The sequence below is a fragment of the Carcharodon carcharias genome, chromosome 22, assembly GCF_017639515.1.
Source record: "Carcharodon carcharias isolate sCarCar2 chromosome 22, sCarCar2.pri, whole genome shotgun sequence".
Taxonomy (NCBI): Eukaryota; Metazoa; Chordata; class Chondrichthyes; order Lamniformes; family Lamnidae; genus Carcharodon; species Carcharodon carcharias.
The window spans coordinates 32292151-32313611 of NC_054488.1; the positions used below are offsets into that span (position 1 = coordinate 32292151).

Below are 21461 nucleotides of genomic sequence, written 5' to 3' on the forward strand. Positions count from 1 at the left end.
TTGTAGAATCCCCTTGCAAAAGGCAGCCATGGCACAGTCACTCACAGCCCCTTGCAATGTCATCATTCCAGTTTGGACCAGTCACCCCCATGGTTCAAGCTAACAGTGCAGCCTTGCAGTGTGGGTTAGGAGAATGCCTGTGCCTGAGCTGAGAGCACAGCATGCAGTTCAGCGGGCAAAGCTGCTGCCAATTGTTCAGGTGCAGTAGGGTGGAGGTGGGTGGGGTTTCGGGCAGTCAATGAGTGCACTACACACTGGTCATCAAAGTGTTGGCCAGCACTCTCCTGCATGCGTGATTGGGCCTTCAGATGTAACCAAGAAAGGCTCTTAGTACACCATGCTAACCCACAGGTCCCTCTGCAGGAGGAGAACATCAAGAGCCTGGTGATTTAGTGGTATGCCTCATGGCTTACAGAGACCAGAGAACAAGAGAGCGGCAGAGGCACCTGGCTTGGCAAAGGGAGGAGCATCTTCCTCAAACTGAAGGGGTGGCAGTGCCTAATGCACATGCAGCTGAAGATCCACAGTGAGTTGTCACTTGTAGGCACCTCACTAGACCGATGGTCTATAGACGGAGCCTGCCATCCCTGCAGGTGACCGAGAACCAATGCTGCTGAAGACTGGGCATGTCTAGGGAACTGAACAGTCACATATGAAACCTGCTGCAGGATTTAGCGCCACAAGGACATGGAGGGCATCCACTGCCAGTGACCATGAAAGTGACCACGGCGCTCAATTTTTACACCAGAGGCTCCTTCCAGGGCTCCACAGGTAACCTGTGTGGGATCTCACAAGCTTCCACGTAAAATGTATCCAGGAAATCGCCGACGCCATCTTTGCAAAGGCACAGCACTTTGTGAATCAGGATCAGGCGGTGCAACTACATCTTAACAGTAGCCAAGTAACTATTGTAAATAAACTCCCAAGAATGTCTCCTTTCCTATGGCTCCTTGTTCTGATGAGCAGTATTTGTGTCACTCAGATGTGAATCCTTGGTTCCCGCACAAGGTAAAGGCAGGTGTCTCAGTCCCGGGCCTCTTCCCTGTGCAGTGTGTAACCTTCAGGCCAAAGTGATGGTCCGGCTTCACACTCATTGGACACATAAGTGATGACTGCACCTCAATGCTGCTTGTTATTGCTCATGGGCAAGCGTTAGAAATTTCCAGCACCTCTATGTTTCCCGGGAAGGCATTATTAATGAAACGGGATGCGCCAGGAATGGGACGACACAATAGAAAAACCCCTCTTTGCAGCCAGTGGGTAAAACATCCTTTTTCCCGCCCACTACTACACTTTGTGCTAATCTGAGATGATTCCATCTATAGTCAAGGAAACCTCCTGCTGATTACCACGTACCGCCCTCCGTCAGCTGATGAATCAGTGTTCCTCCATGTTGAAACCACTTGGAGGAAGCACTGGCGGTGTCAAGGGTGCAAAATATATTCTGGGTGGTGGACTTCAATGTCCATCAACAAGAGTTACTCGATCACACCACTAGAGACTGAGCTGGCTGGGCCCTGAAGGACATAGCTGCTAGATTGAAACTGCAGCAGGTGGTGAGGGAAAAACATACTTGACCTCATCCTCACCAATCTGCCTGAGTTAGACACATCTGTCCATGACAGTATCGGTAGTCCTTGTGCACAGTCCTTGTGGAGATGAAGTCTCGTCTTCACACTGAGGATACCCTCCATCGTGTTGTGTGGCATTACCACTGTGCTTAATGGGATAGCTTTTGAATAGATCTACCACCTTAAAACTGGGCACCCATGAGGCGCTGTGGGCCATCAGCAGCAGGATTGTACTCAAACACAATCTGTAACCTCATGGCCCAGCATATCCCCCCACTCTACCATTACCATGAAGCTAGGGGATCAACTCTGGTTCAATGAAGAGTGCAGGAAGGCATGCCAGGAGCAGCACCAAGCATACCTAAAAATGAGATGTCAACCTAGTGAAGCTACAACTCAGAACTATTTACGTACCAGACAGCGTAAGACTGAGCTAAGCAATCCCACAACCAACAGATCTGATCTCAGCTCTGTGGTCCTGCTCCAACCTGTCGTGAATGGTAGTGGACTTTTAAACAACTTACTGGAGGAGGAGGCTTCACAAATATCCACATCCTCAATGATGGGGGAGCCCAGCACATCATTGCAAATATAAGGCTGAAGAATTTGCAATGATCTTCAGCCAGAGGAGCTGAGTGGATGATCCATCTCAGCCTCCTCTGGAGGTCTCCAGCATCACAGATACCAGTCTTCAGCCAATTTGCTTCTCTCCACGTGATATCAAGAAATGGCTGAAGGCACTGAATACTGCAAAGGCTATGGGCTCTGACAATATTCCAGCAATTATACTGAGGTCTTGTGCTCCAGAACTCGCTGCACCCCTAGCCAAGCTGTTCCAACACTGATACAACACTGGCAGCTACCCGGCTATTTGGAAAATTGCCCAGGTATGTCCTGTACACAAAAAACTGGACAAATCCAACCCGGCCAATTACTGCCCCATTAGCGTATTCTCGATCACCAGTAAAGTAATGAAAGGGATCATCAACTGTGCTACCAAGCAGCACTTGCTTAGCAATAACCTGCTCACTGACGCTCAGTTTGGGTTCCTCCAGGGTCAATCAGCTCCTGACCTCATTACAGCCTTGGTTCAAACATGGACAAGAGAGCTGAACTCCAGAAGTGAGGAGAGAGTAACTGCCCTTGACATCAAAGCAGCATTTGACCAAGTATGGCATCAAGGAGCCCGAACAAAACTGGAGTCAATAGGAATCAGTGGGAAAGCCTCTGTTGGTTGGAATCATACCTAGCACAAAGGAAGATGGTTGTGGTTGTTGGAGGTCAATCATCTCAGTTCAAGGACATCACTGCAGGAGTTCCTCGGGGTAGTGTCCTAGGCCCAACTATCTTCAGCTGCTTCATCAATGACTTCCTTCCATCACAGGGTCAGAAATAGAAGTGTTCACTGATGGTTGCACAACGTTCAGCACCATTTGTGACTCCTCAGACACTGAAGCAGTCCATGTCCAAATGCAGCAAGACCTGGACAATATCCAGACTTGGACTGACAAGTGGCAAGTAACACTCACACTACACAAGTTCCAGGCAATGACTATCTCCAACAAGAGAGAATCTAACCATCACCCCTTGATATTCAATGCCATTACCATTGCTGAAGCCCCCACTATCAACATCCTGGGGATTACCATTGATCAGAACTGAATTTGACTAGCAATATAAATACTGGGGCTACAAGAGCAGGTCAGAGACTCCGAATCCTGCAGCGGGTAACTCACCTCCTGACTCCCCAAAGCCTGTCCATCATCTACAAGGCACAAGCCAGGAGTGTGATGGAATACTCTCCACTCTCCTGGATGAGTGCAGCTCCGAACAACACTCAAGGAGCTCGACACGACCCAGGACAAAGCAGCCCGCTTGAATGGCACCCCACCCACAAACATTCACTCCCTGCACCACCAACGCACAGTAGCAGCAGTGTGTACTATCTACAAGATGCACTGCAGGAACACACCAAGACTCCTCAGACAGCACCTTCCAAACCCACAACCGCTACCTTCCAGAAGGACAAGGCCAGCAAACGCAAGGGAACACCACCACCTGGAAGTTTCCCTCCAAGCCATACATCACCCTGCTTTAGAAATATGTCACTCTTTCTTCACTGTCGCTGGGTCAAATCCTGGAACTGCCACCCTAACAGCACTGTGGGTGTACCCACAGCACGTGGACAGCAGCGGTTCAAGAAGGTGGCTCACCACCACCTTTTCAAGGATAATTTGGGATAGACAATAAATGCTGGCCCAGCCAATGGTGCCCACATCCCATGAATGAATATAAAGAAAATGCCCTTTCAGAGATTCTTCGCGGACATGATGGGCCGAATGGTCTTCTTCTGTGTTGCAACAATTCTGTGATTCTTTGATATACTCAACTGGAGGACTGATAAAGTAAATGGTGGATGAGGCAGTCCTTCCTCAGAACTGTAAGGCAACCTGTCACTTTACAGAGAGGAGCAGAATACCTGTATCAAGCAGATTACCTGAGGATACAAAAGGCATTATTCACTTCTACCAATAAGTAATTAATGGCACTATTAACAGTGAAATAACTTGGCAGACCTTAAACTACCTCATTATTCTTCTAACTTTTCCTGTTGGTTCTGCGAGGGAAGGAAAAGGTTAAGTGAAGTAGTTCTCGGAGTGGGGAAGAAGAGTTATGTGATGTAGTTCTGGGATAGGTGTAGAAGGTTAGAAGATATGCTCTTACTTCTTAGATCCCTTAAAATGTAATGATTTCTGGATTGGATCCCCATTGGAAGCCAACGTTGTTTCCTCCTTGTGAGTGCATTCGCTGGAAGCATTCTTCCTCCATCACTTTTCTTTATTGGCAGAGAACCACTTTTTTGGTGAACTTGGGAGTCTTTTTACCTACCTGCAAAGTCACAATGTGAGGTGGCAAGTTAACCTTCACATTTTTTCCAACTCGAAGGCGATGCGAATGTGGTTAATTAATTCTAACTGTATTGGAACAGGACAGCCACCGTAAGCTTTATTTCCCAAGCTGGTTGCCTATCAGGCAACCGTTTTAGTTTTTACGGACGTCAGGCAATGGATGCGCTTATTAATAAATGGAAAAACTTGAAATTTCCACTGAGCGCTGCTTCTGCCTTTTGTTCTTTCGTTCTTGAAATCCAAGATAAGAACTCTTATGAATAATTTTGTATCACTAAATTTATTTACTTGACAAAAAATATGATAAACAAACTGCATCTGTTCAACTGGAGTATTTGCTTGCCATTTTGACAGTAAAATGTTGCTTTCTTTTTTAAAGTGCCATTAATTAACTCTCCAGTGGTGTCACATTGCCCAAATTGTACAAGCACCCTCCATTCTTCGTCTGGCATTGTTGTGTTTATTGTTTTTCAATAACGTTGCACTAACTGTAGACATGGAAAGACATCACTTAAGGTTTTATTTTAAAATGGACTTGTTTGGCTGCTGGAGCGCTATTGGAGATGGTAATTCAACCTCCTCCCATTAACCCCTTTTAATTAAAATGCACCTTTGGGATCAGCGTAGATGTTCTAACAGCTGAAAGCTGACAGAACAGAAAATGATCATGCAGCACCCATTGCTCACTGGGAACTGGTACAAACAACTGATGATGTTGCAGCCAAGAATCAAAATTGTAACAGCTGTGGAAAATGTGCCTTTTTCCAGGAAAAAACTAAAAATTTGCTCCTCACAACCCTCCCCACACGCTTGTTTTAAAAAATACTGCCATATCTGTGAAAATGCCTTGTATCCTTGTCCCTTTTTGTTCTTTTACAAGGCAGAGCAGGTCCTGTAGGGTCACACTCTGGGGAAAAAAGAAAGCCATCAAATCCCATTGTCCATTTCTATACCTTGTCACCCAAGGAGGCAGAGAAAATATTTCAAATTCTAAGCATTGGTTTAAATCACCAAGTGTGTCCTCCAATTTCAACTATACTCTCTTCAAAACAGTTCTACGTCATGCAAATGCAATTGTTAATCAAATATAAAATGTAATTGTTTAGAGGCTGTGTGCAAAATTATCTTATTTTCTTTGGCAATCAAATTAAACAAAACAACCATGACTCCACATAGCCAAAATGTAGCAGTACACAATAAATTGATGCATTTGGGAACATGCTGATAGCAACATTACTTTGCTTAAAAAAAACCACCCTTCATAAGTAAAGTGAATAAATAGTTAAAGAAGAAAGGATTACAGAGGTGTAGGGAAAGAGCAGGGTAATGGGACCAAATGTAGATTGCTCCTGGAAAGATCCAGCACAAACTCGATGAACCAGATGACTTACTTTTGAACTACACTGTTCTATGATTTTATGTACAAAACACAACAGGGAATGATGGTTTATTTAGGTTCCAGATGTTCTATTATTGTAAATAATCTCACTATCAACAATATGATACAGCAACGTCATTCATTAAAACAAATATTGACATTATTTTACATAAATGAATGGTGTCTCCTATTTAACTTATCCTCTATGACCCTTTGCTTAGAAAACCAATATCGATCGGTAAATGTAATTGTGTAGTAACACTAGGTGGCAGTGAAAGGATTTTTGATGAACTCCTATGAGAGACGATATGTATATTCTGAAGTATATGATGATAGAAGGTGGAAGTAAATAAGCACAGATTCAGGATTTTAATTACCTATTATGTTACTACATTATGATGTTGATGGAGGTTATATTTGATTGATTCAGATCATTAAATAAAGTTTGAAATTATCAAAGTAGATTCATATAAATTTTTCAGTTTCTTTAAAAAAGATCTCTTACCAGAACAGAAGAAACAGGACCAGGAGTAGGCCATATGGCCCATCGAGCCTGCTCTGCCATTCAATATCAAGCCCCTACAGAATTTTGTAGGTTTCAATGAGACTGTCTCTCATTCTTCTAAACTACAGAGAATATAAGCTCATTTTACTCAGCCTCTCATCATAGGACTACCTCCTCATCCCAGGGACCAATGTAGTGAACCTTTGCTGTACTGGCCCCAATGCAAGGTTATCCTTTCTTGAATGTGGAGATCAAAACTGCTGGTATTTCAAATGTAGTCTCATCAAAAACCTGTACAACTGTAGCAAAACTTCTTTATTTGTGTCCCAGACTGCTGAGGGAGGCAAGGGAGGAGATTGCAGGGGCTGTAACCCAAATTTTTAATTCCTCTCTGGCCACGGGAGAGGTGGCAGAGGACTAGAGAACAGCTAATGTGGTTCCGCTATTTAAGAAGGGTTGTAGAGAAGCCAGGGAATTACAGACCAGTGAGTCTTATGTCAGTGGTAGGGAAACTATTGGAGAAAATTCTGAAGGAGAGAATCTATCTCCACTTGTAGAGGCAAGGTTTGATCAGAGATAGTCAGCATGTTTGTCAGAGGGAGGTCAGGCCTAACAAATTTGATTGAATTTTTTGAGGAGGTGACCAGGTGTGTAGATGAGTGCAGTGCAGTTGATGTAGTTTATATGGATTTCAGCAAAGCCTTTGACAAGGTCCCACATGGGAGACTTATAAAGAAGACCAGTGCACATGGGATACAGGGTAATTTGATAAGGTGGATTCAAAATTGGCTTAGTTGTACGAGATAGAGGGTGATAACAGAAGGATGCTTTAGTGACTGGAAGCCAGTGTCCAGTGGCGTACCACAGTGATCTGCGCTGGGTCCCCTATTATTCGTCATTTATATAAATGACATAGATGACTATGTGGGGGGCAGGATTAATAAGTTTGGGGATGACACAAAGATTAGCTGGGTGGTTAATAGTGAGGTTCAGTGTCTTGGGCTACAGGAAGATATAGACGGGATGGTCAAATGGGCAGATAAGTGGCACCAGAGGGTGGTGATGGTCTGGAATGCGCTGCCTGGGAGGGTAGTGGAGGCGGGTTGCCTTACGTCATTTAAAAAGTACCTGGATGAGCATTTGGCACGTCATAACATTCAAGGCTATGGGCCAAGTGCTGGTAAATGAGATTAGGTAGGTAGGTTAGTGTTTCTCACGTGTTGGTGCAGACTTGATGGGCTGAAGGGCCTCTTCTGCACTGTGAGATTCTGTGAATATATAGAATGTCTCGGTTTCTTTTTCCAAGCAAACAAAACAACGGTGGGAGAAAAGAGAAAAGCAATTCTCCTAAGCACCTGCGGGAGTAAAACTTATAATTGAATCCATAATTTGATGGCCCTGAACGCTCTCAATTCGAAGACTTTCAGCAAATTGGTAGACCTCATAAAGGGTCATTTTCAACCCAAACCCTCCATAATCATGCAGAGGTTCAAATTTAATTCGAGAGTAAGAGCCCCGGGGGAGACCATAGCAACACACGTAACGAAGCTGAAACAGCTAACTGAACATAGTGACTTCGGCGAGACCCTAAACAATACGTTAAGGGATTGTTTGGTCTGCAGTGTGCACGATGATACCATTCAACGACGGTTATTAGCTGAAGTAAATATCGATTTTAAAAGAGCATTGGAAAAAGCACTTGCGATGGAAAGCGCTGAGCGAGATTCAAAGGCCTTACAGGGTGTACAACATGGCGTCGTTTTCCAGTTGGGGTGGGAACAGACCACTGGGTGCAGCACGAAAGCCAGGGAGTCAGCAGGAGACAGTCCCTGCTACCTGAAAATGTTAAAAATATACAGGAGACAATATACAGCAAATCTGAAAATGAATTGTTACCGATGTGGAAGTAACCATATCCCTGAAACTTGCTGTTTTAAGGAGGCAGAGTGCCGCCATTGTGATATAAGAGGCACATACTGAAGCAATGTAAAGCAAGATTGAGACAGACTCCCAGGCAGCAAACTAAACTGATCGTGGAAGAACCAGAAACCTCTAATTCTGATGTTCATTCTCTATTTAATGTGGAAGTAGGGAAAACAGAGCCAATCACTGTTACTCTGCAGGTCAATGGAAAACCTTTGATAATGGAAGTGGATACCAGTGCTTCAACTACTGCAGTGAGGGAACACACATTCAAATATTTAAACAAGATTACTCAACGATTGAATCTGGAGTAGAATTCAGCCAAATTGAAAATATATACTGGTGAAGCCATACAAGTGGAAGGTATTATCACAGTCATGAAGAGACATTAATGTGTATAATGTTATTGGAAATTATTTTTAAATTGGACTTGTGGTAGGGTCTGTGTCTGTGTGTGGTAATTGGATTAAAGCTAGCTAGTCTGGGTGCTTTGATGTATCGTAGTTTGAAATGTTAATTAGGTGAACGTAAAGCTGGAAGGTAAAGAGTACATTTGAATTTGTTGAATAAACCATTCAAAAGAAGAGAGTAAAATCTTGTACCTAGCTAGGAGACACTAAGCAATCTGTTTACAAAACAAAAACAAAAACAGAATTACCTGGAAAAACTCAGCAGGTCTGGCAGCATCGGTGGAGAAGAAACTTTTCTTCTCCGCTGATGCTGCCAGACCTGCTGAGTTTTTCCAGGTAATTCTGTTTTTGTTTTTGTTTTGGATTTCCAGCATCCACAGTTTTTTTGTTTTAAGCAATCTGTTTATATTACTAATAAAATTGGTGCTATGAAAGGGGTTTTACTGTTAGAAGAGGTGGAGCTCAAAGAAGGTGGAGTTCAAAGACCTAGTGATACAATGAGAATTTACATTCAAAAGGAAGGCTAGGTATAAACAGGAAGGACTTTTGTATGTGCAGGTCAAAGGCATGTAAGATCCAAGCAGCCTGTAAGCCCTACAACTGTGTCTGCAAAGGAACGAAATTGCAAGGGACCTCATTTTGAATTCATTAGGTCAACTGTGCATTGCCTGGTGTCTGCTTAAAATCTTTGGGTAATTGTTGCCTTGGAGAAGATTTACCTGGGAGTGATTAATTTGGAGATTGTTTAAAAGTTATTGTGGTAGTAATTTGTAGACATATGTATGTGTTTAATTTCTTGTTAACTTAATAAATGCCCAATTTAGTTTATATAAAAAAATCTCTTGAGGCTCGGTGCCTTCATTACTGAATTCAGAGCTGCATCTCAAACATACCAATTGAAAATATAGGTTATGACAGCTGTTCAAGTTTCCCCTGGGATTTAAACAACTCAGCCTTTACCAACTGCTGTGTCATATCAACACTGTACCTGTTTATTACAAGTGTCAGACAGCACAGCACAGCTCCCTGTGATTGTAGTGGAAGGTGAAGGACCCAGCCTTTTAGGTCAGGATAGGTTAAAAGAGATTAAACTAAACGGGTCTGAAATTTTCCAGCTGAGAGCTGAAGGACAGCCAGAGCCGCTAAAGAAATATGGCAAAGTCTTTCGAGCGGAACTGGAGAAAATCAAGGGCCTGCAGGCTGAGATCTATGGTGACTCTGAAGCAACTCCTCATTTTCTAAAGCCAGGCCTGTGAGAGGTTGATACCAGATTAACCTGTTTAGAGAAGTTGGATATGTTTCAGCTGGTTCAATTTTCGGAATGGGCAGCATCCATATTCCCTGTCTTGAAACCGGATCAGACCATCCGTCTCTGTGGGGATTACAAGTTAACAGTAAATAAGGCTGCCAAATTGGACAAACACCCTACCCCAGGATTGAGGATCTGTGCCAAATTAGCAGGAGAAAGAAATTAGATATGAGTCTCACATATCAGCAGCTGGAACTGGATGATACATCCATAAACATATACAAAGGGCTGTATCAATACACAAGCCTGCCTTTTGGTGTTTCTTCAGCCTACACGATTTTCCAGAGGACGATGGAGCACCTGCTGCAAGGACTACCTCAAGTCATGGTCTACCTGGACAATGTCCTAATAACCGGGTCAACAGAAGTGGAACATTTGGCTGACTTGGAAGAAGTGTTAAAACGATTCTTGGAAGCAGGGATGCACTCGAAATAGGAAAAGTGTACATTTCAAGCAAGTGAAGTTGTTTACTTGGGCCACCCTTTAGAAGAAAAAATAAAAACTATTAAGGAGGCACCCTCGTCAACAAATGTCTCAGAGCTCAAGTCATTCTTGGGTATGGTAAATTATTATTGTCGATTCCTACCCAACTTAACAACGATCCTAGCCCCTCTACACTCATTAATAAAGAAAAGCTAATGTTGGTCTTGGAAGTCACCTCAAGAAGAAGCCTTCACGAAAGTTAAACAACTCTTGCACTTTTCAAACTTGTTAGTACACTACGACCTGACAAAAGAATTGGTGCTAACTTGCGATGTCACCCCCTATGGTGTGGGAGTGGTACTATCACACAAGATGGACGACGGTTCAGAAAGGCCAATAGGCTATGTATCCAGAACCTTCTCAACAGCCAAGAAAGTTTTTTCACAAATCGAGAAAGAAAGATTATCAATTATTTTTGGGGTTAAAAAAATCCAATGGGCAGAATTTTCCCCCCATCGGGGGGGTTGTGCGGGGGCGGGCAGGAGCAGGCACAAAACCGATTGGCGCTCCTGATCGGGTCCGTGCCATTTTACATGGGCGGGTCAATTAAGGCCTGCCCAGCATGACGCGCACCCAGAAGCGCTGAGCACTCCCTATGCAGGCGGGAGGGGCGGCTTCCCTGAGTCGGGGTGCCTCAAGGAGATTAATTTAAGTTTTAAACATCTAAATAAAGAAATTAAAAACTTTTAAAACATGTCCCCTTATGTCACATGAGCTGGGACATGTCAATGAATCTTTTAAAAAACTTGTTATTGAACTTTTAAAAATTCTATGAAACCTCATCCCACCTGTGGATGAGGCTCCATGAAAAATGTGAAGGCCGCCAGGGCTCTTCGCCTGCCCGCCAAACTTAAGGTTGGATGGACAGCTCATTTAATTGTTTAAATTAGTTTTTAACAGGTCTTAATAGGCTTTTGACAGTTCCCCGGGCGAGCAGCTGAGACGCGCCCGCCGAATTGAAAATCTAAATGACGCAAAGTAAGGTTGGGACGCCTGCCCGACGTCACTGCGCGTCATTTTATGCATCGGCGAGTGGGCCCTGCCCTCGCCCCCGCTTGCTGACCTGAAAATTCTTCCCCATCAGTATGTACATGGCTGACACTTTACTACAGTATCTGATCACAAACCGCTTTGGGTCTGTTTAGCGAAGATAAAGCTATCCCTCCCAGAGCTTCTGGAAGAATTCAAAATGGCTTTGATTTTATCAGCATACGAATATACTTTTATGCACAGACCAGGGATGCATATGACCATTGCAGGTGCCCTAAGTCACCTTCCTTTGCAGGAGAGCATTGAACATGCTCCAACTCCCCAAGAGATCATATTAACAATGAATTTCCTGGATTCTTCGCCAGTCTGCGCAAGACAAACAAGAAACTGAATGAACCATGCTCCAGTCTTGTCTAGAGTACGAGACCAAGCTTCGAAAGGATGGGCCCAAGAACCAGTCCCTGAAGAATTGAAGCCATTCTTCACCCGAAGGAACAAATTGAGTATGGTATCCTATTATAGGGTGCATGAATCGTCGTTCCTTCACAAGGAAGGGAACTGCTCTTAACTGAGTTCCATAGTGCGCATCCTGGAATTTCCAAAATGAAAATGCTTGCAAAGAGCTGTATCTGGTGGCCAGGAATAGACAGTGATATAGAAAAAATGGTTAAACACCGTCTCCAGTGCCAGCAACTACAGAAGTTGCCTTTTATAGCTCCATTGCACCAGTGGGAATGGCCTGATCGACCCTGAGTGAGATTGCATATTGATTATGTAGGTCCATTTCTAGGCACCATGTTTCTACTAATAATTGATGCACATTCCAAATGGGTAGACGCGTACGAAGTTAGATCACCAATGTCAGGTGCAACTGTAGAAAGGTTGCACCAAAGATTTTCTAAACATGGATTGCCAGAAGTCATTGTCTCAGGCAATGGTACTGCATTTACTCACGCTGAGTTTCAAAGATTCATAAGCCTAAATGGTATCAAACAAGTAAAGACAGCATCGTATCATCTGCCATCTAATGGATTGGCTGAGAGAGCGGTACAAACATTTAAAGTCGGGATGAAAAAATTATCGGATCATTGGAGACTAAACTTGCGTGTTTCCTGTTTCACTATAGAATGACCACCACCCCCCCACACTCCTACACGGTCAACACTTTGAGAATTAGTTATGAAGCGCTGCCATTGTATGAGATTAAGCCTGGTACTTCCCAATTTGGAGGGAAAGTAGAGAACAGTCAAGGGAATCAAAAGGTGACTCATGATTTGGATAGCGAGAGCGGGAATTTACTGTTGGTGAAACACTATTTGTACGAAACTTCGGTGGTGGATCGAGTTGGTTACCTGGTGTAACAGTTCCTGTGACCGCACCATTGCTGTACCACATAGAAGTGGAGGACTGGATCACCTGATTATACATGGATCATTTAAGAAAAAGGGAGATGCTCCAACAAACCAATGTTCCACCTGTAACCATTGTAGAACCTGTGGTCCCTGTTGTGATTGATCAGCCAAGGATAGACACACCAGGTGTCTCTGTCGGAGTGGATAACACTGATCTGCCTGTGCACAAGGAGGGACCTGATGTTGCTGGGCTTCCAGAAAATGATGATTCAGTAAGAGATTCGGAAGTCGTGGAGCCACAACATTCAACCCGGATCCAGAAATCATCTGAGTGACTGAACTTATAATTTCATAACCCATGCATACATTTGTAATGTCATGAATGTAGTTGCTCTTGTAAATACAAATTGTAAAAAAAATTAATGTGGGAAGAATGTAATAACTGTAGCTTTAAGGAATGTAGTAACTGTAGCTTTAAAGAATGTAGTAACTGTAGCTTTAAGACAATTGTACTGTGTAGTATCATATGACAATGTGAACAAATCAGCCCTAAGCATGGAGACCCAGAAGGGGTGGATTCTTTGTCTCATTGTGGATCTTGATGGAAGCATGTAACTGCTGCTGAAGCCTGGTGAATAAAGTTCACTGTTTCTAATGAGAAACCTTTGTAGAAAATCAAGTCCATAACATTGTACCTTTAAGAGATTCGTGTTGTGCCCACAGCTCTTTGCTTTCTATTCCTTTGTATTGTTACTGACAAGAATTGTATTTCATTTGTATTCCAATTTCCCGCTAAGCTAAGCCTTTTTGGGGACAGGGTTGTGAACCCAGGAATTAATCTTAATAAAGGAAATGCAAGTTCTGGTGTGATGTGATGAAAGTTTTCAGTTTACATCCAGTCAAAGCCCCTTGATTACACGATGACCTGACCCAAGCTATAATTGCTTATTCTAACCCTTTCCAAGAATCATAAATGTTACCAAATATTCAAGAAAAATTGGAAAATAAGAGGCTGCAACTGGATAATGAGCTGGTATTGTTCAGGATTTTGTGCAATTTGCATTAGGCGTGGTAGAATGCAGCCTTAGATCAGTAACTTAGCATCCAGTGACTAACCGAAATAGGCACTTTGTTGAAGAAAAGAAAAATCTGCCTGTGCCATTGTTGTGCACCTGTTAGTTATTAGCAGGGACTATATGCACTTCTTCTTGGTGGGAGATTGATAATGTGGAGGATATTTGAACTATTCACTTTTTGATTTCCTCACATAACTTGTGTTACCTTGATTAAATCGACTGCATTTTATGGAGGGGTTTGGAATAATTTTGGTCTTAGCCAGGGGAATTCTTTTTGAAAGGGATACCAACTGCTTCGTGAATGCATGATAAATGGAGATGGACTTGAATCAAACTAAAAGAGCACATCTAATAGTGGACAATTGACTGCTTTCTATGTGCACTTGTCATAATTATTCTTCTAATATCGGGCCAGCTTACTATAAGTACATATAAGTGATAAACAAAGTGAACAATTTGTGCGTAAATTGCTCAAGGACTTTTACAACACTTACTTGGTTGAAAATAATCATTTAAAAATTATATTCAGTCTCTATGGACATCAGCAGCATAGAAGTAACTCAAAGCACACTAAAGGTCATTCATAAGAAATGTCCATACCTGTTCAGCTGAAATTATTCCAGGGGAATACGCAAAATTCCTTGACACCAATTCCCCAGAAGAAACTCCTGCCATTTTCGTTCAGCATAAAATGAATAAAATAGCCAAGCAATTCGTGGATTATATCAGGGCTTAGAACTGGAGAAGTGAGTGAGAAAAATGGCAGTTTAAAAAATAAAAACCTTTTGCATATTCAACTAAGTAACAGACTGCACTGTTTGCACTATGGAATGTATTTTATTCTGAAAACACGATGTAGTGTATCACTGACAATAGGCCTGAAGAATAAAGCACATAGAGCTGGCATTTGAAAGTGTTCGATAGGGGCTCAGTGGGGGATGATGATGTGCAGACTTTACAGCATGACAGCTTAGGACAGACTCGACAGATCAGCTGATCGTTTTCTATCTTTCGTTGTCAAATGTCCATCCAGGACATGCTGTCAAAATGGATCATTATGCCTTTGCTGTGTAACTTTGCAAGACTGCCTTTGCCAACTTTACAGCTGAATAGCTTAGATTATTTAGATTGCCATATATTTCAAACTTCAAACAAGATTAAATTAACGGGCATTAATAGAAGATTCATTTGAGCAGTTCACTTTGTTTAGCAGTTTAACTGTTAAGAAAAAATCAAATTAATTTCTTCAACATTTTTCATCAAGGTACTTCATGATGAATCGACTGTTTGAATCATGCTACACAATAATATTCATATGAAGTTTTATACTATGGATACCATTTACTTTTATTATCAAAGTTTAATGCTCAGTCAATAACTTTGTTGAGTAATTAGTATTGTGCTTTGAGAAAATTCTCCATTTAGTCTAAATTCTTGTAATTTTAGAAAGTCAAGATCTTTTTACCGGCTAAAAATTATACACAAGTGTTTTGGAGATTTGAACTGTAGTCCCGTTAATATTAATTCACATTTTATCTGTCAAGGTATCAACTTCTATTAAAATTTATTTATATTTTCTGAATATATTTCCCACTTTATCTCAGTATTGCAGGCTAGATATACTTTGAGAAATTATACAAGTATGTTAAATATGAGTTCACGAAAATATTACTTTTATCCAATAGTTAGTTAAAGTAAACAGAACTTGTACTCTCAGTTTTTTGTTAGCTGTTCATATCAGCGGTGAGATTATTGTTATAAATTCCAGTACTGGCCACATCTCTCTTATTGGCCTAATCTCCTGTCACCTATAAAATTATTAGTCAGAACCATCATCTGTAAACCTTTAACAATAACTGTCTGAAGAAAACAGAAAAAAATGTTAAATAAGCATAATTATTTTAGTGAAGATGGTCACCAGTATATTCTGTGCATACATTTCTACTACAAAACTCTTGATGTGAGGTGCAGAATGGAAGTTTTAAATGTTTTCAAACAGTTAATGACCCCCTGGAGCTGGAACAAAAATACATGGTAATCTACTGATAATCATTTCTACAATTGTTTTGCACTGACTAAAAATGCAGAGGTCACTTCCATGAAACCACAGTGACTTTGAATTGACAATAACTTTACAGTTCCTAGACTGAACTGTTCATTGGAAAGGAAAGGGAAATGTCCTTCACAACATCACAATGCTTTGCGGCCAGAAAAATAACTTTTGAAGTATAATTTCTGCTTTAATGTAGGGAAATGCAGAAGCCAATTTCCATATAACATTGTTCCATAACTAACAATGGGGTACATGACCAGATATTGTTTTTTAGTGGTGCTTGTTGAAGAGTAAATATTGGCCAGGTTACTCGGAAAATTCTGCATCTTTTCTTTGACTAGGGCCATGGGATCTTTTACATTCACCTGAGAGAGCAGTGGGTGGGGTGGGGTTGGGGTGCAGCATGATTTCTGTACTTTACTGAAATGTCAGCTAAAATTATGCTCTCAAGACTCTGGAGTTTGGTTTGAACCAATGACCTTCTGACTAAGTGCTGCCACTGAACCAAGGCTACTCATTGGAGACTGAAGTTTCCTAACTTCAGCATTCTCAAATGCTGGGTTGATGTTCTGCAACATCCAGAATATCTATAGGTAGTACAAAAGTTCCTTGTATTCAAAGAACTACATTTGTTATATTTTTGTGTGATTGTCACTGCATTTTAAATGTGTAATACAATCTATTGTGGGCAAACCACTGATGGGTAATATTTATCTTCCTCCAAAGTTGATGGAGGGCAAGTTACTTGCACATTATCCTTACGCTCCATAACTGTTTAGTAACAGCGCAAATGCAGTCTTCTGTATGCATGGCCAGTTATAATAATGAGAAACCTTCTGCATCATTATAGGTGCATGGATGCTATGTACCTGCGGTTTTACTCTAATGGACACAGTTGGAGACTAGTTAACTTGAACTTAACCTCATTCTAAAAGAATGTCAGCTTCATAAGAGATTTCCAGCTTCTAGCCTTCTTTGAATGTGTGCCTTAGGAAATAAATGAACAATTGAACATATTTTCAACTATAATTAAATAGTTCAAGTTGACGTGATCCATGAGTTCTCCAGTAGTATTTTGCAAAAACTAACTTTTAAGCATTTTCTGGATAATACACTGATGTTTGAACTTTTATAGCAGCAGTAGTACCAGAGTGGTTTTTAATGTAAACATACATCTTACAACTTTTTCAGAGTTAATTGTTGCATTTTTTCATGCCCCAGGTCGTGTTTCATTCTTCACATCTGGTTCAGAAAATCTTCATTATGTGGAAAAGGTGGAGTGGGGCACTCGATATGCCATCACAGTCTCATTCAGCTGTGATCCCGCCCATGGCATTGAAGACCCTTCTTTACCGTAGACTGGTTGGTGCCATTGAAGAACAGAAGCATCTTGGCCCTAGAAATAAACTAATAAAAACAAAACAGTAAATCAGTTATACACCCAAAAAGTTGTTTTTTAAGCTAGGTTGAAGATCAAATCTGGAGGGAAAACTATTGTATTAGAAATCAACTTGGCTCCATTGTCCCAAGACCTTTACCTGTGTTTCAAAAATAGTTTCTGTTTAAAGGTGTACTGTTTATATTGTAGTCCTGAGTCACACTGTTAAAGTATGTTAATAAATATCTTTATGTAATTACGATTTGACTGAAAAACATGACATTCAACAGTGTTGTTATATTGATATTCACTAGTTTATTGAAAGTGTTAACTGGCTGAGTATTGAAACTGTGGAGTAGCTGGCTGTTATCATTGGAATCACAGATTGGACTTCCGTTTTTTCTATTTTGACCGTTTAGTCTTTAATCAGAGCCTGCATGTATCATGCTCTTTCACATTAAGTATGGTCACCTTTTAGATGTTTATTCATTAAAAATGGTATCAGGTTGCCTCTACATTAAAGAGGCACAGTTCTATTGGAGTGCTTTCAGGACAGGTTCAGCTCCCGCAATAAGTGCCATAATTGACCTCTAGCAACATTTGTGCCAGAGTAGATTTGCTGAAAGAATGTGTAAGAATAATTGATGGGTGTTTAGTGTTGAATATTTGATACTCTTCTTAGCTGATTCAAGTTTTCCTATATTAAACAGACCTGCATAAAATAAATCTTTTCAAACAACTCTACCAACAGCCTCAATAAACTGTGTAATTTGTTGAAAACCATTTAACTTTTAGTTTACCACAGAGGCCAAGAAATAATTAGTAATATAGTTGTCTCCCTTCATACTGTTCTATTTCTCTAATTCTGTGTATATAAAAATAACATCAATAAAAATAATCCATCACAGCAGTTACAGTATCTTGCTTTCAGAACCATAGCGGCAGAGTAGATGCTGGGTTCACCAGATTGTTGTGTCTTTGAGTTTGGCATTATGAGATTTAACTGCAGTCAAGGCTATAAATGAGATAGTTTGCAATTTTTTTGGTTCCAGTAATGACTGCATCTTGAAATGAAATTCCCTAACCACTGGCTTTTGTTTGTGTTGATCAAGGAGCAATATTCATTCCAAGGAACAAAATAATTCCACTTTGATGCTCATGCATTTCTAAGTCAGGTATTTCCAGAACAGAACCTCTTTAATGTGACACCCCATGTGTCAGAACACACCCATTGCAGCAGTGTTAACATTCTACAACTGCATTACCAGGTCAACCCATGCAGTGCATATTCCAGTTATATGTAAACAAGTGGCAGTACTCAAGTCTACTATGAATTAGATAGGGGCTGACAAGCTAGTTTCATATTAGCCTTTTGAAGGCAACAGAGAAGACTTACATTCAAAGGTGAAATACAAAAAGAAATCCGCTCCTTAAACCCATGAAAGATATTCATCACTTAATCAACAACATCTGCCCCACAATCTGGAGATCATGCACAATGACGTTTTTAAAATTTATTCATGGGATGTGGGCTTCGCTGGCTGGGCCAGCATTTATTGCCCATCCCTAGTTGCCCTTGAGAAGGTGGTGGTGAGCTGCCTTCTTGGATGGCTGCAGTCCATGTGGTGTAGGTACATCCACAGTGCTGTTAGGGAGGGAGTTCCAGGATTTTGACCCAGCGACAGTGAAGGAACGGCGATATATTTCCAAGTCAGGACGGTGAGTGACTTGGAGGGGAATTCCAGGTGGTGGTGTTCCCATCTGTCTGCTGCCCTTGTCCTTCTAGATGGTAGTAGCCATGGGTTTGGAAGGTGCTGTCTAAGGAGCCTTGGTGAATCGCTGCAGTGCATCTTGTAGATGGTACACACTGCTGCTACTGTGCATCGGTGATGGAGGGAATGAATATTTGTGGATGTGGTGCCAATCGAGTGGCCTACTTTGTCCTGGATGATGTCAAGCTTCTTGACTGTTGTGGGGGCTGTACTCATCCAGGCAAGTGGGGAGTATTCCATCGCACTCCTGACTTGTGCCTTGTGGATGATAGACAGGCTTTGGGGAGTCAGGAGGTGAGCTACTAGTCGCACAATTCCTAACCATCAGACCTGCTCTTGTAGCCACAGTATTTATATGGCCAGTCCAGTTCAGTTTCTGGTCAATGGTAACCTCAGGATGTTGATAGTGGGGGATTCAGTGATGATAATACCATTGATGTCAAGGGCTGATGGTTAGATTCTCTCTTGTTGAAGATGGTCATTGCCTGACACTTGTGTGGTGCAAATGTTACTTGCCACTTGTCAGCCCAAGCCCGGATGTTATCCAGGTCTTGCTGCATTTGGACATGGACAGCTTCAGTATCTGAGGAGTGGCAAATGGTGCTGAGCATTGTGCAATCATCAGTAAACATCCTCAATCTTGAGCTTATGATGGAAGGAAGGTCACTGATGAAGCAGCTGAAGATGGTTGGGCCGAGGACACTACCCTGAGGAACTCCTGCAGTAATGTCCTAGAACCGTGATGATTAACCTCCAACAACCACAACCATCTTCCTTTGTGCTAGATAGAACTTTTAACTCCTAACTTATTGGTTTCACATATTGTTAAAAAATTCTCATTCACCCAGCCTGCATAGCTACTGAACTTCAGAAGTTCTTGCTTAACATGAAGCAATGGGCATCACGAAGCATCACTTATCCTACAGGTTTAAAATAAAGACAGGAAGTGCTGGAATAACTCAGCAGGTCTAGCAGCATCTATGGCAAGAGAAACAGAGTTAATAAACCCAATATGAACTCATTGGAACTCAGACAACGTAAAGGAGAAATTGTTCAATGAGAGAACAAGTTGAGCCATGCGGAGGAGGGTCGTGGCTGGGAACTTAAGGCCGCTATTCAAGGAAGAAGCGGAGGGCCCTCATGACCATCCTGGTGGAGATGGAGATGCAGAGGGATTGTACATCCATTTTGAAGAGGAGGCAGTTAGGGCCAGGAAACTGAAAATTGTTGAAATGATGTAGGGCATCAGAAGAACCACGAACTTAGGTCAGAAGAGATGCAATAAGGGCAGAAAGAATGGAGTCAAGATAGGGAGAAATAAGTTCAGTGGGGCAGCTACAGGCTGAAATGCTGGGTCTACCGGGACTGTTTGTGGATTTTGGGAGGGAGATAAAAGCGAGCTTTTCAGCTTAAGGACTATAAGATGGGAAGCTGTGGAGGGAAAACCTTCAGAACGGATGGGGTCAGCTATGGTCCTGGAAGCAATAGCTTGATGTTTGGTGGTGGGATCATAGTCCAGGGGGAGGTAGGAGGAAGCTAGAGTTGGCGCTCAGCATCTGCGAGGTAGAGGTCAATACGCCAGACAAGAACAGAACCACCCTTGTCGACAGGTTTGATTAAAGAAGATCCAGGGTTAGAGCTGAGAGAATGGAGTGCAGCAAGTTCAGAGGGAAACAGGTTGGAGCGGGTGGTGGAGCAGAGAAATTGAGATGGCCAACATCACGCCAACAGTTCTCAATGAAAAGCTCAAGAGCAAGTAAGAGGCCAGGGGGAGGAGTCCAAGTGGAGGAACAATATTGGAGATGGGTGAAAGGGTCCACTGGTCAAGTGAGCACAGTGGCAAAGGCAACAGAAGAAGATTTCAACATCATGCCAAGCCCTAAATTCATTGAGGTGAGTGTGTGAGGGGATAATTCTGAGTCCTTTGCTGAGCAAAGTTCATTTAACATCAGAGGAAGGTTGGAGTGTATAGTGGATACACAGTGAGAGGTGGGATTAGAAGCAGGAATTGGGTCAGAGGAAAGAGAGGAGGTAGGATCCTGAGGGCTGCCAGTACTCAAAAGTTGTTGCAGCTCACATTCCTTAACACCTGAAAGGAAGAAAACAAGTTTCTTGTTAAGAGTGTCAGAAGAAACAAAGAATGAGGTGAATCTGGGGACCAGAATAGCTTTGAGATAGGGTGAATCGGTGCTGCTAGAGAGGGAGGTAAGTGTGTACATGTGGCAGCGCATGACACTGAATGCGGATCTCAGGATGTGGCGGGAACAGCAGTAAGAGGAACGTTGTATGTCTCGGAGATAATCCTGGGTGGATTCAAAAGATGACAGATGGAACTTCAGTTGGAATCCAGGT

General features: G+C 42.0%; 1 protein-coding gene across 2 annotated transcripts in view; it reads left to right on the forward strand.

The window, feature by feature from the left end:
• Window positions 1-18247, forward strand: part of uts2r2 (urotensin-2 receptor 2) — a 201842-nt gene extending 183595 nt beyond the window's left edge. For both annotated transcript variants that reach the window (XM_041217036.1, XM_041217037.1), the window contains exon 9: window positions 17181-18247. In XM_041217036.1, the coding sequence (XP_041072970.1) occupies window positions 17181-17317 (137 nt within the window). In that variant the 3' untranslated portion in view covers window positions 17318-18247. The remainder of the gene's footprint in view (window positions 1-17180) is intronic.
• The last annotated feature ends 3214 nt before the right edge of the window (window positions 18248-21461 follow it).